Source organism: Glycine soja, chromosome 16 (genome assembly GCF_004193775.1).
Source record: "Glycine soja cultivar W05 chromosome 16, ASM419377v2, whole genome shotgun sequence".
NCBI classification, from domain to species: domain Eukaryota; kingdom Viridiplantae; phylum Streptophyta; class Magnoliopsida; order Fabales; family Fabaceae; genus Glycine; species Glycine soja.
The window spans coordinates 28,894,749-28,921,387 of record NC_041017.1 but is presented as its reverse complement, the minus strand read 5'-3'; the positions used below and the strand labels follow the sequence as shown (position 1 = coordinate 28,921,387).

The 26,639-nt window shown below is 31.7% G+C and overlaps 2 protein-coding genes across 2 annotated transcripts; one reads left to right on the top strand and one right to left on the bottom strand.

Moving 5' to 3' along the window:
• Positions 1-1,584: 1,584 nt before the first annotated feature.
• On the bottom strand, positions 1,585-2,327 carry LOC114389936. Its single transcript, XM_028350636.1, has 5 exons — positions 2,281-2,327; positions 2,106-2,220; positions 1,956-2,027; positions 1,763-1,856; positions 1,585-1,682 (listed from the first exon to the last, which is right to left on the bottom strand). Exons 1-5 carry the CDS (start codon positions 2,325-2,327, stop codon positions 1,585-1,587), a joined length of 426 nt encoding a protein of 141 aa, XP_028206437.1.
• Positions 2,328-14,576: 12,249 nt separating this feature from the next.
• LOC114391277 lies at positions 14,577-18,928 on the top strand. Its single transcript, XM_028352356.1, has 9 exons — positions 14,577-14,886; positions 15,049-15,361; positions 15,474-16,276; positions 16,388-16,555; positions 16,641-16,695; positions 17,035-17,183; positions 17,716-17,805; positions 18,288-18,416; positions 18,520-18,928. The coding sequence occupies exons 1-9, from the start codon at positions 14,836-14,838 to the stop codon at positions 18,598-18,600; spliced, it is 1,839 nt and encodes a 612-aa protein (XP_028208157.1). The 5' UTR covers positions 14,577-14,835; the 3' UTR covers positions 18,601-18,928.
• Positions 18,929-26,639: the final 7,711 nt, after the last annotated feature.

The following is a 26,639-nucleotide window of genomic DNA, read 5'->3' as shown; positions in this document are numbered from 1 at the left end:
GAAAAGCTATTGGTGGGTGGAAAACACAAGCTTTGGCTTCGGAAGAAGAGTGATTATTGTATGTACTCAAACCTATCAAGTCACTTCGACGTGGTAACGCACAATTAGACGCGCTTAATGATCACAAAATTTCTACACCTCATTGTGTGTGTTGTCTTCATTTATTGTTTGTCTAATGTGTTGATGAGTTCGTGTTTAACAAATTTTAAATTTGTAATCATACGAATTTAAAACAAGCGGAACTTTAATTGTATTGTTGAGAGTCTATGGTAACAACAAAAGTCAAATAATTCCTTTGGGTGTGTCCTGGCTTAGATCTGAATTGACTATTAGACCTCGTCTCTTGATGTGGTGCTGCTCTTTTCTGTTGATGTAAGGATTGATTGAAAAAGGTTAGACACTAAGTGAAGAAGAATTTCTATAAAGTATTAACTGAGGGAAATATTATATATATATATATATTAAATGACTTTGACCAAAGTTGACCTATTTATAAGATTGCAGTTAAGTTACAATTAGGCAACATGATGATATGAAGCAATCCATAAATACTTTTTTCATATAGGAAAAAATATAAAATATTTTATTATATATTGGCTGATAATGCACATTAAATAGTTCGTTTTAAGGACGATTACTTATTCATTCAATGACTTTGTCACCAAACATTTTTAAACTGAAATATATATATCATCAAGAGATTTCTCAATCACTACTAGAAAATATGTTTTTTATATCGATTATTTATGACTTTCAACATCGGTTATTAAGCGATGTTGAAAGTATTACATTAACATCGATTTTTTTAAAATCGATGTTAACATAAAATTGACAACATCGGTTATTTAAATAACCGATGTTATATAATGAGAATTACACCAAAAAAAGGTATCAATGTTCATAACAGCGTTGGCCGTTAACATCGGTTTTAGTTTAAAACCGATGTTAACTGCCAATGTTAACATCGGTTTAATGTAAAACTGATGTTAACTTATACATTAACATCAGTTTTTTTTTTTAAAAAAAAAACCGATGTTAACTTTCAAATGTTAACATCGATTTTTATAGAAAATCGATGTTAACGTATTTGGAAGTTAACATCGGTTTTTAACAAAAACTGATGTTAGCATATAAGTTAACATCGATTTTTTTAGAAATCCGATGTTAATATACACAAACAACATCAATTTTTCCAAAATGTTAGCATCGGTTTTTCCAAAAATTGATGTTGTTTGTGTATATTAACATTGGTATTTTAAAAAAATCGATATTGTTATTAGGAATTTTCTTTAATAGACTGTCTGTTTTTTCAATAAACCCAAAAATTAACCTGCAAAATTTTCAAATCAGACCACACAACACAACATATATCATTTGCATTCTGCTTTGAAACAGTTTTTAGTAGAAAGCTAGCTAGTAAACTGTCAATCGATTTTTTACAATTGATAACTATCAATAAATAATTTATTAATAACTATCTCAATAAAGAATATTCAATGTTAAAAGGAAACATCAAGTGTACAAAATGTAAAGGAAGCTAGTAAACTAATTAAGTAAACTAAAATTACAAAGTTCCCTAACATCCTAAGTTTGATTTCTAACTTTGAGATAATACTGTGTCCACTGGATGCGAAGCGCCTTCAATCTCTCTGCTTCCAATGGCCTAACATCATTAAAATATGGGATGATAAAATAAAACATAAGTTAATAATGTAATACCAATCATAAGAAAATCAAATTTGTTTGAAATAAACAATTACCATTTCCCAATTATTCCTGAAACTTCTCAAGATTATAGTGGACATCCAGTGTATCACGTAATAGCCACACTTTGTGCTTCCTTTTTGTCTATTACACTAAATACATAATGAAATTTAGATATTAAACGTTAACTACAAATTAGTGTACACATACATAAAATATATATAAGTAGAAGCTTTCTTTAAATCACTTACTTTAACAACAATCCACCTAGCACCAGCCTTGGATTTAGGTTGTGAAGTATCGTCCAATCCTTTCAAAGCACTGTTGAATACAAGGAACATTAAAATATTGATGTTGCTGACTAATGTTAATGCAAATGTATTGGAAAACAACACTGGCATGTTAATGATTCCTTTTAGGTAATTGTCTAGCCTATTATGCAAGGAACAAAACCATACAACAAGATTTTCCTTAAGCAAAATGACCACCATTTGCCAGTGTGCATTGCAGTGGAGACTAATATAGGTTATTGTAGTATTATACATTATTTAAATTGATTTGTTCAATTATACTTACCCATTCAGGTAGGCTCCTAGGTAGACATCCCGTTTTAAATTCTGCATCCAGTTCTTCATGTAACTTTCTAATTCAAATTATGATTGTTCATATCTCTGGATGGACTGTGGCTCGAGGAATCCATACACATTGAAATTCCCCGCTCGCATACTTGTCTCAGTCAAATACCTATTGTTGTTAACACAAAGTAAATAATGTATGAATTTAAAACAATAACTTAGGTAATTAACAATAATCAAAATTGACTTACAGAATCCACAATTGTATAACAGAGATGCTGAGACATTGACCACCGTGTGCTATTTCAGATAGATCTTCATGCTTTATGTATAAGGGGAAGTCTTCATTAAACACCTCGAACACGGTAACGTCCCACATAACCTGCAATGGCTTCAAAAAAGTTGTGGGATGGTCAATGTCATCAGATACAGGGGATCATCGACCTCATGATGCAGCCTATCTGCAGGTTTTGCTGGTCCTACAGCTCCATGTTTATCCAACATAGTTAGTTAACATAATTCAATCACAGTGAACACATAAATTTGAAAAAGAAGCATTTAATGACTGTAAAATACATGTTTTGATAAACACTTAACGAGATGTGTCGGCCAAGCAAGGAAGGTGTTAAGTGAGTTCCCCACTAAGTTAACCTCGTCAGTAGGTACAAGAACGAGAGCATCTGCATCTTTAACCTCCTCAACACCGACCTTCACTTGATCATGCAACAAAGGAATGTTGTGAACGGTTGTGGATCCTTTATAAACTCTTCCTAGGGAAACCAGGCGAGGAGGATTTTCTTCGATGTACAACTCGTATTTGTTTGAATCACCCATGTCTGGATCGTTCCCTGAGGGATCAACACAACTCTCCTCTGTGTTGACACGAGCAGCTGAGGGACCAACCTCAGGCTCCGGAGGCAATGCAAGTCCCTGTGATTGCATCTGTGACTGAAATTGGGACTGCATCTGGCTGAAGGATAACATCAGCTGCCGAGTCACTTTTTCTGTGATCGACTCCTCCAGCTGGTCCCTGATTTGTTGAGTCAATTGCTCTAGTTCTTTGGGAGCCATAGAGGAAGAAGTGCGGGAGGTCTGTGGAGTCGATCCAAAGTATTGCTTGATGGTCACACCGGCTCCAGCAGCACGCACACGACCAAGGTGTTCTGGTTGCCCAATGGTAGTAGTTAGGACATCCTGACGTCCATGGGGGACAAAAGAACCCTGTGACGCCTGCTCCTCCAACGAATCCTGTACAAAACACATATATTTGTTTATTCATTAACAGAATAAACATAAATAATTACAATTATTAATTGAAAGTGACTTACAATCTTTTCAGCAATTTCCTTTGTTGCCGCATATGTCATTTGCTCAGTTTTCTTGGTGCGGGCCATCTTCCACTTCATGTGTCATCTGATGGGAGATGAAGGATCAATCACAGCCTCAGTGCTTCCAGATTGAGCAGTTTCCTCCAGTTTTTTCTTTGTCTTCTCAACCATCAGCTTCTGTTCTAAATATTCATAACCCCCACGAGACAACACATGAGGGGCAGTGTTTTGCTTCTAGATGGCCTGTGCCTTTTTTCCGCACATCCTGCAAAAATTGAACATTAATGAAACTAATAATTACAATGTATTATAATAAGGGAATTTTTACTTCAAAACAATTAAAACGACAAAGTGCATACCTTTCACTAGGGGTCTCTGCGGCTCTGACAAAATTGGACCCACTTCTCCTTGCTAATGCCGTATTTTTCGCAAACAGCGTCATCCAACAAGCAGATTTTCAAGTTAGGATATTTTTTTAACTAAATCTATCTTCTAAATTTCCTAAGCCCATATCTTACTAGATATTATAAATAAAAGTCTCTTCCTAAGAGAAAAGTGGAGTAGACACAAAGTAGAAAAGGTCAACAACAGTTTTAGTATCCATGCCTAAAAAAAAAAAAAGCTAGGTGCTTATAACTTGGATCATTGATGTGTGTCTAAAGTGAGAAAGAGATAGGGCTATAACTTAAGTGAGTTTCTATTCCCACTACTGAGAGTGAATGTCAGCAAGTTGTTTCTCAAGGGTTTCCTTGAGGTGTTTGTCAGACAAGAAGAAGAGTGTCCTAGTTGTCGAAGGTGCAAACATAATGAGCTTGTTGCTTCTTTGTCGAATTCATTATGGTGTGTGATCTTAGGGGGACTAGGTCTAGGGTACAGAGAGAGGTTTCCTTGTTAAGTTTTTGATGGTCTAGGCATAATCAACTCAATCTCTGTATTTGCTAAGTCAGTGGCTAAGTGTGGGGTTCATAGAAGATTGTCCTTGTTAGGTTGCCAATGATGCAAACATAATCAACCTTGTCTCTATATTTGTTATTATTAGTAAAAAAAATCAAGAAAATCAACTACTATACTGCATTTATAATCAAAATTTAAAAGTTTAAATAAATACCTGAAATTGAACAGGAACAAACAATAATACTACCCTGCAAAATTATTCAGAGCAACCTTCAAGAAATAACAATATCACAAAATCAGAGCCTATAATTGTGAGCTGTTGTTGCATTTTAAAACAAAGCTACACAAAAAACAATATAGAAAATACCAATATGAGAAAGGAGTGTCAGCCTTCGTGTCACAGAAACACCAAAACTGCCACCACGCCCTTTACAACCACAAATTAAAGAAAAAGGTACCCGCCACACAAGATGCCTCTTTTGCAACCAATAATTGTTCATTGAGACCACCCAATTCAGACCACAACAGATAAAAATCACACTATCAGATTCAAAGAAATTTCATTAAAAAAACAACTAAAATTATAAAATTTAACAATGCATACAGAGGTGTAATTAATAGATGAAACTCAAATGAATGATTAACAATCCTATGTGTAAACATAAGCAAACCAATAATTATAAGCAGTGTCAAGTGAAAAGGGTGAACAGTAAAGCTTACCTATAAAAGGGCTGACGACGAACTTGTACTACTTTGGAATTGGGAAAAACCACAAACAGAATCTAACAAGGCTGAGAATACAAATGAAAACGGAGGGGTATGTATGAGAGAAAGAAAAGGATGGTGAGGGGTTAGGAGTTGTAATAGACACGTATTGATGTTTGTCGCATTTAACTCAAACAAAACAATATTTGTGTAAGGAGAAAGGAGACGAACTCGTTTGCGGTAGTTGCAGCTTCAATCGCGGCAGAGACGAACTCGTTTGCGGTAGTTGCAGCTTCAGCAACAATGCTAGCTTCAATCGCGACAACGCAGTTGGGAGGAAAGAGAAAGAAAGAAGGAACGAAATGGGAGAAAGGACAAGAGGGTTTGAGCGCGCAGGGGCCAAAATTAATTCGGGTTTTTAATTTATGAACAAAATCGGTTTTTTTTTTTTAAATAACTACTATTAACCTCAAGTGGTTAATATCGGTTTTGACAAAACCGATGTTAACCTCAGATACTTAACATTGATTTTTAAAAAATTAATGTTAACTATATGAGGTTAACATCGATTTTTAAAAAACTGATGTTAACTATTTGAGGTTAACATGGGTTTTGTCAAAATCGATGTTAACTACTTGAGGTTAACATTGGTTTTAAAATCAATGTTAACTATCTCGACTTATTTACAAAAATGTCACCATGCTCTTCTTAACATCGATTTTTTAAAAAACCAATGATAATCGGACGATATTAAATCTATAAATTCTAGTAATGAATTGAGAAGATCTCATGAGATAAAGAAAAAGAAAAGTCTAAGACAATATAGTTCCTAAAAAAAATTTACTCTTCAATACTGCTAATATTAGTTCACTTTGGGTGTGTTTTGATTTTCCATGTAAAGGTTCCAAAAATACGAGTAAAATTAATTTGCAATTGAATTCATATTTAATTACCCTTTAAAAATATGTTTGAGAATAAATTTTACCTTAATTTCAGTTCGAGAGAAATGAGACTTGTTATATATTTTACAAACTTAAGGTTGTAAATTTTAATTCAATCATGCACTTCATAACCTAACATTAAATTAATTGCAATTAAGACTGGAACTAGAAGGATGTCTGGACCATATAGCAACTACCAACTCTAGCTATAGCACGCAGGGGATTTCTTCCCTTTCATCAGTATGATTCTATTAGCGTGAGATTAATTTTACATGCATTATTGCAAATAGAATTAGCTGGGAAGCTGTCGCAATAACTAATTACTTTATTTAAACCGACATATAGGTTTGAACCCAATCCGTATGAATGAAGATTTTTATATTAGATATACAATATGTCCCTTAATTTTTTTTTCTAAAAATTGATCCCCTAACTTTTAAAATTTTTAAAATAATCTCCTTACTTATTTAATTCATCACAAATTAATCCTTCCAAAATATTATTTATATTCAATTTTTGGGCATGATTTTTAATATTTTTTTTATTGACTTAATACATGAAACTTGGTTTGATTATTAGATTATTTTACTTTTTAGCATAAAAGTTTTTACTGAATGTTAAAATATTAAAAAAATTCCATTTAAAAAACTTATAGAAGAAAAAAAATAACCAAATCGTAAATAAGTAAATTCAGGTTTTAATAAAATCAACCTCAAACTTTAAATTCAACTCATTTTAAATATATTAGTCAAGCTTCAACAATAGTTTTTTTTTTCACAATTCAAACTTAAAATTCGATTCCTAAAGTGAGTTTGTAACATTTTGTCAAAATATTTTGAAAAGGTTAAAATATGTTTTTAATCCTTGCAATTTAGCGCTTTTTATTTTTCGTTCTTACATATTTGTATTTTAATTTTTAGCCCTTATAAATTATGTTTTTTTAATCCTTAAAACATAATTTACAAGGATTAAAAATAAAAAAATAATTTTACAAGGATGAAAAATAAAAAAAATACTAAATTGTAAGGACTAAAAAAGTATTTAAGCATTTTTAAGAAGTTAAGAATGATAGAAGGGCACATGAGCAATTCTACATGCCTACCTGGTATCACATGTTTTGAAGTTAGAAATAATAATAAAAATGATAAATATATCATGTGTCTACAATTGCATCCATTCATGCACATACATATTAGACTTAGGGGGAGCTGACAGCTACCAAACATAGCATTCTGATGTATTGTCATTCATGCTACAATTATTCTGATATATACTTGCTATATTCATTACTTAAAATTTATATAGATTGTCATCATAAAAAGGGAAATTGTTAAACACTAGACGATCCATCAATGGACGACCAAGACATCTCTTATTGTTTTGATGAAAACAAAGATATATATTTATGTTAATTACGCTATTGCATGTAAATCAACAGGTTTGATGACTGGAAGCAACACAAGGAGAGACCTATCCATTACTAGAAGCATGAAGCACTTGTCCAATGCATCCAAACAATGAGAGCAATACGTATTTATTTGAATTATCTATTTATTCCAATTTTATATGATTTTGGTTAAAAGGAACATATCTGCGAAACTATCATTTATTTCCTTTTATATGGTTAACGATCATATTGAGTTATGAATGATAAATATGGAAAATCTTGATCTTATCAGACAGAAATACATAGTATCCACTTAATTCAGGAAAGAAAGATCAATCTACACAACAGTCATAACATTCAAATTCGAAGATACTCTCCATAATTATAAGTGTCTCTCTACCTATAAATATGACATCAAAGATTGAAGGAAGAAGATGAATGTACATAGAAGGACAAGAGTATTGATTCAAAAAATGAGAGAAAGAACAACTATTTAGAAACACATTGAGCCTAAGAGAGTCCATCCTTTGTTGTATACAAAGTATTACTGAAAGATACGAACCTTATTGTAAATTCACTCTCTGAGTGTTGTAAATAATCTTTGATTTTGTATCAAACTTTTGTTTATGAAAGCCAGGAGTGACTTAGTGACCAAACAATACTTAGGTGCTCTTAGATTCGGGGGGAGTCCAAGGGTTGTGTCAGGAGTGATCTTGAGAATATTTGTAAGTCAAAACGGGTTGGAAAGAATACTTGTTGTAATCAAGGTTGATTAGTGGAATCCTTTTCTGGTTGGTAAATGAAAATTAGACATAGCTCAGGTTGAGTGAACCAGTATAAAATGAAGTATTTTTAGTGTTCTTCATTAGCTTATTAAAGTATTTCATTGTTCATTTCTGTCACACTTTGCACACAAGGTTTTTAGTAAAAGACAAGTTTTACATCTCACTGGACGACAATCACCTTTTGTCATTGGACGAGGGTTTATAGACTTATTTATTATAACATGTTCCATTTCAAAAAGATTTTATATTTTAACTAACACATTATTTAACCCCCCATTTTAGTGTGATTTGTTGTATTTCAGATAGCAATGGTAATTTTTTGAGATTGATTAAAATAATTGTAGAATTTGATTTGATAATGCAAGATCATGTTAGATGCATTCAAAATCATGAAATTCACTATGGTTATCTCAGACATAAAATTCAAAATAATTTTATCTCACTTTTTGTCATAGTGTTAGAAGTTCCATTATAAAGATCATTAAAAAGGAAAAATATTTTTCAGTAATTCTTAACTTTACACTTGATACCATTCATGAAGAACAGATGACTCTAATACAATGTATAAATATGTCAAATAATAAAATAAAAATTGATGATGTGAAGGGTAAGGGTTATGATCATGGTTCTAATATGAAAGAAAAACACCAAGCAGTTCAAAGGCAATTTTTTGAAATAAATCCTAAAGCATTATATATGTCTTGTGCTTGTCCTAGTCTCAATCTTTCTGTTAGAGATAAGGCTTATTCCTTTGTTAAAGTTGTTACTTTTTTTTGAATTGTTCAATGCATATGTTCATTATTTTTGAGTTCTCCAAAAAGATGGAAAATTTTGCATGACAATGTTCTTGGGTTAATACTTGGTGGGAGAGTCGAATTAAAAATATCAAAGCTATTAGATTTTAGACTCCCCAAATAAGATTATCTTTGTTGGGATTAGAAAAATCTTGTGATGATGCTAAATAAAAAAGTGAAGTAGAGAGTTTGACTAATGCAATTAAGAGTTTTGAGTTTTTGCTTGATATGATTATTTGGTATGACATTTTATTTTTTATTAAGATGGTGAGTAAAAAATTACAATCAAGTCTATGTGTATTGACACTACCATAAAACAATTAGAATATGTATTGTTTTTTTTTAAAGTATAGATATGAAGGTTTCACATCTAGTATGAATGTTACTAAAGATATTGCAACTAATATGAATGTAGAGTCTATCATTCCAACAAAACATTGTGTTATTAGGAAGAAACAATTTGATGAGAATAATTAAGATGAAGAAATTTAATCAGTTGATGAGTCCTTTAGAGTTAATTACTTTTTAGTTGTTGCAGACATGTGTATTATTTCTTTACAGAACAAATTTGGGCAATTCAAAATATTTGAAAATATTTTTGGATTTTTGTTTAACTCAAAGAAGTTAAAATCATTAAATGATATTGAATTAAGATAATGTTGTGCTAAAGTTCACTCTACATATTCTCATGACAATGTATTATATGTTGATTTATATGATTTTTTTTCTGAATTGAAAGTGTGGAAAATGATTTTGCCTAATGACTTAACGTTAGCTATTGAAATTCTTGAATTTATCAAAGCTATAGATTGTTATTCAAATGTTTCAATCGCTTACAAAATTTTATTAACTATGCCTTTGATTGTCACATTAGCTTAAAGAAGTTTTCAAAGCTTAAGTTAATAAAAACTTACTTAAGATCATCAATGTCACAAGAAGGATATATTGGAGAACATTGATGTTATCATTAATGATTTTGCATCTCAAAATGCTAGAAGAAACCATTTTTTTTATGATAATTTGTGTTTGTTTTGTAAATGATAGGAGATGCGACAATTTTAGAGAAAATATTTTGTCTATGATACAAAGATATGGGAGTTTATTGAAGAAAAAAAATGTAATACATTTTTTAAAGTTTTATTGAAACCTTATTCACAAAATGTAATAAGATGTATCATTTTTTATTTATTGAAATCACATGTTTATCTTCTTTCTTTTTTATAAAACACATTGTAATTTTAAAATACTCATACATAAGGGGCCCTTTATCTCTTGTTTCACCTGGGACCCACAAAATATCAGGACTAGTCTTGATGCCATGTCAACCACCTTGCCCCCATCGAGAGACCCAAGTAGCACCGCACACACCTTGCCCGTCAAGATTGAGCAGTTCCCCTTACCTTTGGTTTATCGTTTTGTATTTTGTTGTATGTTTTGTTGAGGGGTTTATGGTTTTGGGGGTGAGGTGTTTTGAATTTGTTTGTTGGCTTTGTGATTGTTAATGGATTTGGGATGGTGATCAAGTTTGTGGTGTCTGTGGTTGTTGTTTTGGTATTGGGGATGTTGAGCCAACAACAAAAATACGATTTTGTTATTATACATTGTACAATAGAATCATGTTTTCGTTGTACACATGGGAATGAAAAAATAAAATAAAACAACAGAAACACGACTCCATTTTACACTATACAACAAAATCATATTTTTATTGTTTTTTGTTCAGCCACAAGTGTGTAATGGAAACAAGATTTTGTCATACAAATCTACAGCATAATCATATTTTCGTGCGAAGGATACTTTTGGAATTACATAAGAATCCACCCATGTGGGTAATGAGAATAACATTTTTTTAGTGACAATATTAGCCCGTTAATCTTGTCTTCCAACAATGTTGAATACAGGAAAATCAGTTCCAGTAATATCAATACTAGTAAGATCACTATGACCAAAGTGTTCAACATAAAATTAGTAAGACTAATAACGATGAGTTTTGTTAAATAATAGAGCAAATTACATGTTTTAAGCAAATTGCACCTGATACTTTTCTGTTGACATTTCTTTTTAGCCCCTTGCTGCAGTTAATGACCGTAACCGAGGAACATTAACTGAGGAGTATTGAGCGCAATTAAAAAAAACACATGGTGCAACTACAATTTACTCAATTATATGTAATACCTTTTTATAAATATTATATTAATGAAATTAACTAAGTACTATCTTGATATTTTTGCTATCACCACTACCGTTAAAATTGGAATTCAATTTATAATTTTAATGTTGTGCTTCGATTTTTTTTTCACAATTCAAATATAAAATTATAATTTTAAACCAAATTCAATTCAGTGAAATAGAAATCATGAAATAAATTTTACTGTTATGTATGTATTTTATATTACATATATTTAAATTTTTATATTTTAAATTATATTTTATAAATTATTCTTAAAAATAATATGAAAATAAATTTTTAAATATACATATATATAAGTATGCAATAATTTTTTTATAATTATTTTTTATTTAATAATAATTTCTTAATATACACACATATATATATATATATATATATATATATAAATTATATTAAACAACTATACATATAAGATACATACATTATCATTATATTTATTAAATTCAATAAATAAAATATATTTAATAAATATAATAAGTAATATTATATAAGAAAAATAACAGTATACTTATATAAATATTATATTAATAAAATTAATTAAGTATTACCTTAATACTTGTGTTATCACCACTCTCATTAAAATTATAATTGAACTTATAATTATAATTTTGTGGTTTAACTTTTCACAATCCCAATATAAAAATTATAATTTTAATGAGATTACGATGCATTTATGAAGGAAAGGTCTCTATAAATAAAATGATTTGAGGCAAGACATCATTTTTGGCAAACAATTATCTCAACTTTTGGGTGCTTAGGTTAAAATTATGAAATTCTTTGAGAAGAATTGATGAGAGATAAAATAATATAGTTTACTAGAAAGTTACTTATACTCATGACTATTGTGATATATTCTCTTTTATGATGTGATAAGTTATTGAAATTTTAATATCACTATTTCATTACCATTAACATTATTATTTGACGATAAAAACTAAAAGTGTTAGTAAAGAAAAAATTTGGAAACTTTTTGCCAATAAAAATTTAGTTAGAGACTAAAATCAAAAAGTACAAAAAAAAATAATAAATCCTATTATTATTTAGAGTTTAACACCTATATACTGATAGTATAAAATAGTTTTACATTATCATCCAATCACAAATAATTGTTTAAATTACTTTAAGATAATTATTTTAGGTTAAATTACTCATTTGGTCCCTATAATTTCATGGTTCTTACTTTTTTAGTCCCTATAGTTTGAATGTGGTCTTTTTAGTCTCTATAGTTTACATTTTAATTCTAGAGACTAAAAAGACCACTTTCAAAACTACATGGACTAAAAGAAAATTAAAATATAAACTATAGGGACTAAAAAAATCACTTTCAAATTATAAGGACTAAAAAAAGTAAGAATCATGAAATTATAGGGACCAAATAAGTAATTTAACCATTATTTTTAAAGTCTACCAACTTATCATACACAATGAATTATAATCGGATAACTTTATAAAGCTTTTTACAATGTTAATGCATAATTAAAAACATATTGATTTAGAAAGGAAAAATGAAACATTAAGCAAAAAGTGTAATAATATTACTATATTCAAATTTTAATAGAAACTAAATAATACTTTAGCAAAACTGAATTGTAAATGTTAATCAGAATAAATTTATTCAACTTTTTTATGACATGAAATAGTTTATTAATATTATTGAATTCATTTTAAAGTATTAGTTTCATTAAATATATTAATTTTGAAAGAGAAAATGAAGTATTATATACAAATAAATAGCTAACATGTTTGATCACCTTAAGCAAGATCTTAGATTCAGTCCCCGTGGATGAAAAAGATATACTTAAAAGAGGAGACCCAATAAAGGTAACCAGCGAGATTTTCTAGCGAAAATTAGTCATCAATAATTTTACTATGATTAAAAAATTATATACAATGGAAAAAGTTATTACAAGACGATCCTCTCAAATATTTGTTATTTATTTTCTTTTTTAAGAAAAAAAGGAAAATTTTGATTATTAATTAATTATATCTATCTAGATAGATATAGAGAGTGCACTTAGAAATGTTATGAACTCGGTGTGTCAACTCAACTCGTCATAGGTTTGGATCGGGCTAAAAAATTTAAATTCCTACAATACTAGCAAAAAATTCAACCCAACTTACTTGATCCATAGGCCAGATGGATTTGAGCTGGTTGATTTGTTTAACTCATTTAACTAAAAAAAGTAATAATGTTTACTAAAATATAATAGAATGTTAATGATATTTTTAATTTTAAGACTTTAATATTGTTGATTATGGTCTTTTAAGACTTTTCAATGATATGTATTTCAAACATTTGAATGATTCCTTTAATGATAATATTAGATGCTCGAATGATCATTTAAGACATTTCCCTATTAGTTGTATTTGTTTTTAAATCATCCTTTAATGGAAAAAATTTCAATTTTTTTAAGAAAGAATGATAAAAAACATTTTAAAAAATTTCTATTTAATTTTTTTTAACAATTTGGTTAGCCAATCCACATAATTCACCAACCCACCAACCCATGATGACCAAATTTAGGTTAGTATTTTCATAATTTACTTAAAGGTAAGTTGGATTAACTCACCCATTTAACTCTCAATTCATGATAAGTCAACTTGGATAATTCAGACTAACCCCTTTTGACACCCTTAAGTACACATGCTGCAAATGCATGCTCACACACATACACTCAAAAAGTAATTAATTATCCCAATATATATATATATATATATATATATATATATATATATATATTAATTTTTGAAAATAAAAACTAAATAGTTGTTTGAAGACAATAAAATCAAGTATTAATATATTTGAATTTTATTCTACTGTTTTTATAATTTAAATAATATTCAATGGTTGTATTAAAATAATATTTACTTTATGTAATACCATCTTTATTTTTATTTATAAGACTCAATTAGCTAATTCATCATATTAAGAAAAATAATTAATTTAATTAACAATAATAAATTTATCCTAAATTTATGTATTTTTCCAAAATACTATTGTGATTAATATTTCTTTCTCTCTTCTAAAATACTCCTATGACAATAACTATTATAAATATTTTAAATTATTTTAATGTAATTCAATATAGCCATAAGAAGAAAAAAAGTCAAAATATTTATTTTACTACTTTTTAGACCAAGCCAAACAATTCAAATATTTGAAAACTTCTTAAATGAGGAGAGAGAGATAATAATTTTAAAAATACTTTAATTTAATGCACATAAGGAAAAAAAAAAAAAGGAAGAAGAAGCGTTATACATATCCGTTTTGCTGGTGACTCAACTGCTATGACAGTGCAGCAATACCAGGAGAGGTGGGAGGGAATCATTTGTGCGAATATGTCGTAAGAAAGGAGACGATGCTCACGAGGCTGTGAAACCCCCGCGCGCTCTTTCCGTTGCTTCTCACTTCTCTCTTTACATTATTATTGTATCCCAATTTCACTCTCAAACAGAGAAGAGAAAACTTTAACTCTTCACTCCCTCTTTTCTCTTTCTCTCTCGAAACTCTTCACCCCATTCTTCGTAGCTATGGAACCCTGGCTTCCCCAAGACGATTTTCTCCTAAAAAACGCCATTGAGGTACTCAATTTTCACAAACCCTACCCTCTTGCTTTTCTACTCTTCAATTTCCACTACTCAATTGTGTGTTTTTTCTGGGACCTTAAATTTTGCGAAATTAAGATGTTTTTTTTTTTTTTTTTGTTTCTTACTTGCGTTCTGGTTGATTGTGTTGTTGTGAAGGGCGGAGCGTCGTTGGAATCGCTGGCGAAAGGAGCGGTTCGGTTCTCGCGGCGGTTTTCCGTTACCGAATTGCGGGATCGGTGGCAGGCGCTGCTGTACGACCCGGACGTTTCCGCCGCGGCGAGAGCTGCGATGGGGAATTTGGAGCTGGCAAAGTACGGGGGAGGCACGGGGACCGGCGAAGGTGGTGGTGGGAAGAAGAGGAACTCTGAAAGCATTCGGAAGCATTATTCTGCAATGCAGAAAAGACTGCGCCGGTGCCGGCACGGTGTGGCGGGTTCCGATGCAAAGAACGCGACTGAAGGGTGTGATGGTAAGGATAGTTCAATTTAAACAGTGATGCTATGAATAATTCAGTTAGTGATATTCCTATGTAGAAAACGATTGAGGTTTTTCTTTGCCTGATATGCCTGTTAATGTTGAAGGTAAAAGTCACGGTTTGGAAGGGAGAGTGAATTTGAAAGGCGAGTGTGGCAATGGTGTGCTGAGATTAAATGCTCCTAATGCTGTGTTGAGAGATGATGCCAAGAACGATTTGAAATGTCTCTTCAACTTGGCAAATGAGGATGAGGTTGTCTTTATGGATCTAGTTAGGAAGGAGGTGCTGGCTGCGGATAAGGATAAGCCTAGTTATGATAATGTCGATTCGCTTCTGTTGAGTTCTCCCTGTGATGTTCAGGGTGATGATGATGGCCGTGAGCCATTAGGTGGCGGTTGTGCTGATCAACATTGTGTTTCTGAGTCTGGAAACAATGCTGGATCATCTGGTGCTGTGCAAACTCCTCATGCTGAACAAAGTGAGGGTTTTATGATCTGTGTTCTTAACACCGAGGACACTGACATCCCGAGCAATGACACTACAGATATACCCATTTTAGTTCCTGAGTTGGTGCCTCTAAAATTCCAACCAATTGTTGAAGAGTTGGGTTGTTTGGAGTCTATCATAAATAATAAAAAAAGAAATGAGTCGGATGGAAGCCTGGAGAAAGAAGTTGTTCTTTCTCAGTCTTCTGCAGCTTTGCAAACAGTTCGGCAGGGGTTGGTGCCTAATGTGAATTCAAGCCACCGACCTCTTGTTCTTGGACTGAAAAGTGAAAATCCAGGGAGAAACTCGATATCTGCAGTTTCTAGACAGAATAACAATGTCAATGTCAACATCAACTCAAGACATAGCAGATTAGTTCGTGCAACTGTGATGCCTGCCTCAGATGGACATCTGAAACAAGAGGTAGAATGTGTTGTTTCCAGGATGCTTAATAACTGGAAAATTTGTTAGGCAACTAATTTATGATTTTACTTTTATTAAGAAAATTTCATTGAGGTTGTATCTTATAAACAGGAAACAAATGCTCCATCTTCTGTACATGCAAAAGCTGAGGAACATAAGGCTTTATCTAAATCAGAAGCAAAACCGTTATCTCTTGATCATGAAGGAGGTGATATTGAAGATGGCGACGATAATGATAATGATGATGAACTTCCTAACTTTTCTGATGTTGAGGAAATGGTAAGTATAATGTGTTGCATTGAATGGTAATAATTCCCCATATTTAGTTAAGTTATCTCTCATATTCTCGATGTTGCCTACTCAGATTCTTGAAATGGATTTATCTCCAATGGATCAAGAGACAAATGCTAGTAGAGAAGGTAAATCATCTGACTAGATAAGATAAAACAAAAATATCATACTTCTATTTAATGTTTTTAATTTGAAAAGGGCAGCCTCTTGCACAAGGTTCCCTACCCCCCATGTGGGATCTAGGGAGGGCTAATTCTACAAAACTTTAGAACTGTAATTGGAGGGGTTGTTTCATTGACTAGAAGTCTAGAACCTACCAACCCAGTCATAACGCAGCAAACCACAAGGATTTTAATTTTAGTTCAAAATTTGATTGTTTGAATTTTTAAATAAAAATGAAAATTGATTACCAATGTCTAGGTATTTTAATGATGGTTGTCTTCTAATATTATAGTATTTTGTTACAGTCTTGCGATATCAACTTGATGAAAGTAAGAGGACTATAATGAGATTGGAGCAAAGTGCTCAGTCCTCTATGGGAAGAGCAATTTCATCCCAGGGTGCATTTGCCGTAGTGTATGGGCGCATCCTTGAGAAATACATTAAAACAAGCAAGGTGCAATTTTGAATTTTGAGTTCTTATTTTCCTTTAAAATATGGAAGAATGAATCTTTCCCTATATTTTCTTCCTCGCATGTCACTCTCATGAATGTTGTGAATTTTTCTTTTAAATATGTTTGATACCTTTTAAGGAATGTTTGCATGCTATTGTTATTAACACAGTATGATTTTCTGTCTTGCACAATTATGGACCAATTATCATTGCATAACCATTAATGTTTTGACTCTGGTAATATGGGAAACAAAATAGAAACAGACTAGCTTTAAGTGGTCTTGCGACTGTTAGTTGTTCATGCCTTTTGCGGTTACCATCGTTTTAATTTAGTTTTGTGTAAAATCATCAGATTCTGCAGTGGTTTCTGCATCTCTGAAAAATTGTTGATCCTTAGTAGGGTGAACTGTAATACATTTATTGATATGCCCTTTGAGTGTGCCTTACTAAATATAAAATACTGATTTGCCTAATTGATACTGTTCCAGTAGTTTGTGCCTTACTAAATATAAAATACGCTCTTTGTATTTCACAGGTTATACTTGGTAGAGCAACAAATGATGTACATGTTGATATTGACTTGGGGAAAGAAGGGCAAGTGGCTACCAGAATATCTAGAAGACAGGTAAGATTTCTAAGACGTTTTGGGTGCAAAATTCACGTGCATGGTTGATTTTGCTAATGATATAGATGCCCTTGCAATTTCATATATTTATTTTTCCAGGGGAGCGGGGGGGGAATTGTGAAGGCTTTTTGTTATCATTGTTTGAAAAAAAACATGAAATGATCTTTGTCCTTACTAGTAACAAAATCACTAGTAAAGGATTGGTATATTTCTGGAGCAAGACAAATAACAAATTTTTAAAAAGATGTTATTAATCTATTTGGAATGTGATGGTGTTCTTATGAATCTTTAGGTAATTTAACTAAATAGTATTATGATGATGTCTAGATCTTTATCATTTTTCTTATGCACAAGCCCAATATTGAGCAAGGAATAGAATAATATTTGTTCATGGAGAAAATTGAGAAATTTTCTAATTCTTTTACATTTCAAATTTCAAATTTCCTCCACTTATGAACTATGAATTACTTTTTATCTGATAGGCTGTAATAAAGTTGGAAGCAGATGGTTCTTTCATTATTAAAAATCTTGGCAAGAGATGTATCTTCTTGAATGGAAAAGAAATTGCTACAGGACAAGTGCGGGGTCTTAGTGCTGGTAGTTTGATCGAGGTAACTGTCTTGCCTCTCTATTTTAAAGACTTTTACATTATAATGCTGCAATTTTGTTCTTTACCTTGAGAACATAACAATGTGATAAATGAATTCCATGCAGATTTTAGGCATTCCACTCATCTTTGAGACCAATAATAGTTGCGTGAGGAAGTTTTTAGAAAATGAGAATGAAAAGAGATGAAGATAAAAGAAAGGCATCTACCCTGTATGCCCGAGATGGGGTATTTAACAACAGAAATGGCGTCGAAGTTCGAATGTTAAGGATTTTAGGATAGCATTCTTATGCCAGCCAAAAATAGGAGTTATACCAGCCATTAATTTATGTTAATGTGTTGTGGATCGAAAGTCAGAATTCAAAGTGTACATATAGATAGAAAATGAAAAGGCTTCATAGTAGATATATAATGTATAATATGGCTGCTGTGCAATGGGAACTGGTTATTGTTTTTTGTTCTTTGATAAAACGGAATGGTTATTGTTTATTTTTCTTATTTCCCATTTTGATGTAATAGTTTTTTTTTTATATATATATGCAACTGACGTCCCCAAGTAGGAATAATCATCAATAAATCAATAAATAACCATGGAATGGTTTCCAACAATTTTAAAGTCTCTCTCTCTCTCTCTCTCAATTTAATATATAGGGTCTAAGATGCCACCTTATATTGTGGCAGTTTTCCACGGGCAGTCTAGAGTCTTTATTTTTTTTATAAACTGTTTTGTTGAATTTGGAGGACTGAACCTCACATTTTTTCAGCCATTGATTTATTACTATAATTTTTTCAACCTTCTCTCCCCTTTCACCGCTTTAAAAAAACTATCCTGGTTGATTTGTCGGAATAGATAAAAGCTCAAAGAAAAGCTCTTGAACAAGAAAAAATTTCGTACCTCATTGCCCAGAGGCTCTTCGCTATGCGAAGGTATGGGGGAGGGATATTGTACGCAGTTTTACCCTTGCATATGCAAAGAGGCTGTTTCCGGATTCGAACCCATGATCAACAAGTCACCAAGGCATAACTTTACCGCTGCACCAGGGCTCGCCCTCCAAACAGGAATTGAGGGCAAGAATTTTTTGAGCAAAAATTTCATAAAAAATAAAACCTTATTTACTATGGTGAAATTGAGGGCACCATTAAGGCCAGTCAATGTTATCAATATCCAATCAGCAAGTACTTCAGTTTGTAGCAATTCATTGCATAGTATGACATTGCATTTTTAAGATTACCAGCAGCAACTACATGGTTTGCATCGGTTAGGAACAAATTAAACAATCTCAAACCCTTTTCCTCGGATTTCAGTTGGGAGATCCTATGCTAGTTGATAGTGACCTCAGAGAAATGTAGAGGTGACTAAGTTACAGAAGATTATGCTTTATTCCTTTTCGAAATAGTAATATTGAACGGGTATGTCAGCATCTAATATACAGAAGGGATAAGATTGGAGAAGCTAATGAATACAGAATGAAGATAACACAGCTCCAAAGCACTAAAATTAGGATGATTTCACAGCAATTTTATGCAACTGCATATCCCATTAGAACAAGTGAAAAATTAAAAATAAAATCTTCAGAAGTTTAAGCTTCATCTTAGAAACTGAATTCTATTCATTCAGCACAAATTTATGGAGTAAACCATGGAAGCAATGACGAGAAGAGAACCCTACCAAAACCACATTATCAAAATTATCGAGTGGAACGAGAAAAAAAAAAAAGCTTGGTCTTTGATTGGTTATCAAATTGAAGAACCCTGAGGAAGCCCCCTGAAAAAGCATGGTTGTCTGTCAAGACAAAGAGTATATGTTTTTCCTTTTTATCCTATTATTCCTATTTTCTTGTTTCCCAATAGTTAATTGTTTGGAGGATACTTCTTCTAAGACATCTCTGACAAAACACACGATTCCTTTTCTATTATTGTTTGTGTTTGTAATTTATGTTATTTTTTAACCTTTGCTTCATTTGATATTCTCAATTTCTTTCTTTCTTTATTATTTTATTTACTAATTAATTAACATCCCTTTGAAAGGGTCTAAACTATTCAGAAAATGCAAATACAATATATTTTTCATGGATTAGGTATTTTATGGCATATAATAACAATCTTACTTAACCTTATTGTACAATATTTTTTTTATATAGGGCAAACCAAATATATTAAAGATAAAATTATAAATTTGGTCCTCCTATTTGTCTCAGAATTTGATATTGGTCTCCATATAATTTAATTTACGAATTTAGTCCTCCAGTTTTTTGTTATCCCATTATTTCAGTCTGCAACCCAGAAATTGGACGTTGACGGCTAATTGCTTACCTTGATTGCCATGTGTTGCATTTTTATTGGAAGTTGACCGCCACATGTTGCAATTTTATTGGAGGTTGACATTAATTAATTGCATGAAATTAACGTCCAATAAACGCACAACACATGACGATCAACATCCAATAAAAGCATGACACTTGATGGTCAAGCTAAACAATTAGCAGTCAATATCCAATTTCGGGGTTGAGGACTGATATAACACGATTGTAAAAGATCGAGAGACTAAATATATTAAAGGTAAAATTGTAAATTTGGTCCTCCTATTTGTCTTAGAATTTGATATTGGGCTCCATATAATTTAATTTATGAATTTAGTCCTCCAATTATTTGTTATCTCATTATTTCAGTCTCCAACCCCGAAATTGGACGTTGACGAATAATTGCTTACCTTGACCGCCATGTGTCATGTTTTTATTGGAAGTTGACCGCCACATGTTGCGATTTTATTGGAGGTTGACGTTAATTAGGTGCATGAAATTAACGTCCAATAAACGCACAACACATGGCGATCAACGTCCAATAAAAGTACGACATGTGATGGTCAAGCTAAACAATTAGCCGTCAACGTCCAATTTCGGGGTTGGGGATTGATATAATGAGATTGTAAAAAACCGAGACTAAATATATTAAAGGTAAAATTGTAAATTTGGTCCTCCTATTTGTCTCAGAATTTGATATTGGTCTCCATATAATTTAATTTACGAATTTAGTCCCCCAATTTTTTGTTATCCCGTTATTTCAGTCTCCAACCTCGAAATTGGACATTAACCGCTAATTGCTTACCTTGACTGTCATATGTCGCATTTTTATTGGAAGTTGACGGCCACGTATTGCGATTTTATTGGAGGTTAATGTTAATTAGGTGCATGAAATTAACGTCCAATAAATGTGCAACACATGACGATCAACGTCTATTAAAAGCACGACACGTGGTGGTCAAGCTAAACAATTAGCAGTCAACGTCCAATTTCGGGATTGAAGACTGATATAACGAGATTGTAAAAAACTGAAAGACTAAATTCGTAAATTAAATTATAGAAGGAACAAATTTATAATTTTACCTATATTAAACGAAATGAATCTGATTATTTCAGAAGTAGCTAGTGTCCCCATCAGAGCATTACAGTGTTACAGAGGCATGACCTTAATGTACATTATGCTTCCCATCATTTAATATATGTTTGCCAAGATTATGCATGGTTCACAAGCTAGTTATGCATCCTTATATTCATTAATAATTATTCATGTACACATTTATATATATTTTACCATCTTAAGAAGTTTTACTTTTTTTTAGAAACATAATAAGATTAGCCAGTTTTTTTTCATATACACTTTGTTTTAGATACATATTTATATGACACAATTTATTCGTCTAAGAAGTTTTACTTTCATTCTAAGTTTAGAAATATTGATGCATTTGGTAAACAAAAAAAAGAAGAAATATTGATGCATAAGTTAATTAGCCAGTCCAATATTAGCCTATAGAACTTTGTTGGATGGTTAAAGTGCAAGTTATTCGTGTATGCATGGAACACTCTTGACATGGATAATCCAAACAATTTCTTATTTTTAGACATGGTTTTAATTGACTCCAAGATATATTATCTACCAATATTTTTCCAAATTCTTCTATAAACGGAATGTAGCATAATATTTTGCTAAATTTTTTATCATTAGATGCAATAATATTAATTATTCTTTTTTTATACATGCAGAAACCAACTCATAGAATTTCATTATGAATACTATCAGAAATACAACTGAGAAGATAGTAGATAGTTGAACTACAATGGGAGAAAGAAGAGACTATTATAATTTATAAGGAGGATAATAAAATCCCATAACGTTCAACTAAGATTTTTTTATAATTTATAAAAAGTATTTTAATATTAAAAAATATACAAATTTTAATGAATTATTTTTTAGGATGAATTTTATGTGACTTTTAGTAGGATGTATAACTATCACACCCATCAAACAATCTTATCCAAATAATTGAGATTTTGTTAGAGTTTTCTTTCTCCCATTGCACATCATCTCTTCTCTTTTTGTTGAATGTTATATAAACATTAATGAGCAACACTTCATAATTTTCTTTGCAAAGAATGTCATTGTGATTTCTAAGTGAATCAAATATGATCTTCATCTTTCACTAGATAATGAGGACCATAATTTCAAACCTATTATTCAAACTCGAGCAAGAATGAAAAGATGCTAATGCATGGAGAGTTAGTATAGGAGAATATGAAGCTATAGAATTAGTTATCTATTAGAAAATATAACAAAATTGTATTGATTTTAGTTCTTTGCGAAGAATGTTGTTGTGATGAATTTCCAAGTGAACCAATGGTATGATCTTCATCTTGTACCAAGTGATGAAGACCATAATTTTGAACCTATTGATCAAACTTGAGCAAGAAGAGAAGATGCTAATACATGGAGGGTTAGTAATAGAAAATATAAAGCTAGAATCAATTGGCTTATTAGAAAATTAAAAATTTTGTTTTGGTTTTGGTTTTCTTTATCCAAATCTTATCATATCTTTATCATTTTTTTTCTTTGACTCTTATAATTTTGAATGTTTCTAAAAGATCATGGAGTCTTTTCAAATTTTATAAATCTACATAGTTATTAAGAAAACTCTACATAATCCTTTTAAATCTTTTAAATTCTTACGATATAAATCATTAAAATTCAAACTACAAAATCTTAATCATAAAAGTCTAATAAAAAAGTTTGATAAGTCATAACATTCGTACATAGGATTTAAAATTTACATGACTTTTTCTTATGCCAAAATAATCTCTTAAATCTCAATCCAAATAACCCTCATAAAAAAGTCACAGGTGAAGCTAACTTCTTCATTGGTATGGATTGTCATTAAGTCATGTTGTAGTTTAAGTTAATGTTTGTTTAATATAACAAAATCACTTTTATCTCAAAATTGGTCCAACTATTACTCTTAATGGTTATATCTATTGGGTTGATATTAGGTTTTAACTTCAGCTTCATGTGATTGGTAATCAAATGGGAAGTAAAATATACATTTCTTGCATGAATTTAGCGCAATCTAATAATCTAACTCCCTTGAAATTTCAGTGGGGGGCAATTTTCTTTGTGTTTGCTTTGCCACAACTATAAATAAGAGTGAAGACTAAGTTTTATCTTATATTGGTGTTGTTTTGCATAGTCTCTAGAGTCACTTTTCAATGCAATTTAAGGATTACCTTGTGATTAAAATTTCTAACCATACTAAGCTTATGTCTATCGGATTTAATGACAAATGGATTTCTTGGATGACCATATGTTTTGAGGCTGTCAATTTTAATGTCCTTGTCAATGAAGATATAGTTGAACCTATTATTCATGGAAGAGGCTTAAGATTGGGGAGGGGGGGGGGGATTGTCTCCCTATCTTTTCATTATTTGCATGGAAGAATTTTCTTGTTTGATAAAGAGAGTTGAAGCAAAGGGAGACATTCATGGAATCATAGTGTGTAGAGGAACCCCTTTCCTTACACACCTTTTATTTGTTGATGCTTGCTTTTTGTTTTGCAGGGAATCAAAGAATGAAGTTAAAGCTCTTAGCTCCGTTCTTCAAAATTTTGAAAGAGCTTCAAGCCAAGCTATAGGAATACCACCCAAAATGACAAAATTTATCTCTTCCTATTTGGGTGTGATTGAATGTCTAGACCCAGGAAAATACCTTGGTCTTCCTTTTATATCGGGGATAAAAAGAAGGCTATCTTAAATCATATCAAGGACTTGATCTAGAGGAAAATTAAGTGATGGTCAAGCACACATTTGTAGAATCCACATCCCTGGTTTTAATTATGACAAACCATTAGCAATACAAATTGAAAGGATGATGGGTGTAAGTGATGTCTAACATTCTGCTTAAGTGTTACATGTCTTAAGAAGTAGATATGTTCACTCATTCTGAAGTGCTCAAAATATGCTCAAAAAGGTTGTCTCAGAACAACTATCAAGAGTTGAGAACTCATAACAATCGTCTCAAAATGATGCTCATAATAATGCTTTCCTCTGAATACTTGGTTTTTGGCAAAGCACTAAACAATAAGGCCTTACATAGAAGATTGATCAAAGGTCACTTGAAGAACATCCAAAATCATAATGAAGTTGCATCAAAGTCTACGCTAGGATGATGAAGAACTTGACACTGAAGAACTAAACATCAGAATGGTTCAAAATGCATATCAAGGACAAAATCAAATCTTCCATATGATGCTACACATACAGAAAGCACATCAAGAGACTAAAGTTGATAACATCTCTCTTTTCACATGTTACCACACACAATGAGGGTACATCAGAAAGGGAATGATAACTGCAGTAGAAGATGCAAAACTTTTGAAGTTGAATCTATCCATGAAAAGCACTTATGAGAATCATCAAAATAAAAGATTGAAAATAATACACATTCTGACCTTGGATAAAACACTAATACAACAACAATTGTACCTTCACTCAGTATTTATGAAGCAATTTTCTTCATAATGCTTTGTGCTGTGAAGATGTGTTATGATTGATGAAGCTGCATTACTTTAGAAAGGCATATTAGTTGAAATTCATCAAAAGAATCTACTACAAGTATAAATTCTTTCTCAGCAAACATCAGAATGACTATTCTAAAGATGCTTCAAAAATATTATAAAAAATGTTCCTCAGAATGTCTTTCTTAGAATGTTTTGCGAGCTGTCATTTCATGATAGTTGTCATGTTTGTCTACTTGTTCCAGAAGTTTTTCAGTTGGGTAGAGCCCATTTCAATGGTCTTCCTTAGAGCTTTAAGACATGTTTGAAGAGCATCTTGAATACAAGTTGAAGGATTCTAGTGAGAGAAACTAAAGCCTAATCTCTGTGTGAGAAATTTGTAATTTTTGCTTCAACCCTCTCTATTGAGAGTGACCCACTTTTGTATTAAGCTTGTAGTTTGTAATATATCTACGATAGAAGTGATAGATTGTATCTTCCTGAGTGGAAACCCTCTCTAAGGTTAAAATCTATATCTGTGCAGTTTAAATCACATAACCCTTTTACTACTGTAAGTTTACTAGTGGTTGATAAGGTTGAAATCTAGTGGTGTTGCTGGTCTAGTTAAGGCTAGGTTGAAAGTCTAATGGGAGTGCTAGCAGGTTATTGAAATCCAGTGGTTGTTGGCCCAGTAGTGGCTGGTTGTGTTAGTGAAATCTCATCTTGAAGGATTAAGACCGAATGTAGCCTAAGCTTGGGATGAATCAGTATAAAAATAATTATGCATTATAAGGTTAATAAGGTTTTGAATTTACAAATACTAAGAAAACAACATGGGTGTTGGTTAATAAGGTTGCTCGAGGAAAAGGTTAGGAGGGATGTGGTTGAGGCTGTTGCTAGTGAGACAAATGCTGATGTTGGTGGGTCGGTTATGCTGATCAAAGAACCCTTGCCATGATGTTGGTGAAAAGGATCTCATCAATTTGGAGGAGTCTTATGAACATCCTGGTTTGACTAGGTCTGATCATCACTCTCCAATGGATGTGGATGTTGGGGAAATTTTGGATGTTCAAGATTTGGGGAATGCCCCAAATCAGGCAAAGTCATTTTTTAACATATTTTTCCCTCACTTAGAGCATAACCGAGTGCACAACTACTTGGAGGCCAATCGTGAAAAACTATCAATTGTAGGGATCATCAATTGTTGTAGAGGCATTCGGGTTGAGGCTAATAGATTGACTGCTATTGATGTGGCTACCAAAGACAAGGTTAAGGAGCTGCAACATGAGAAGAAACAACTAGAGAAGGACAAGTTTGTTTTGTCGAAGGACTTTGAGCAGCTAAGGACTGAGTTGTAGAATTTTGAAGCTGAAAAGCTAAAGTTGGAGCAGGATAAGGTTGAGTTTGATA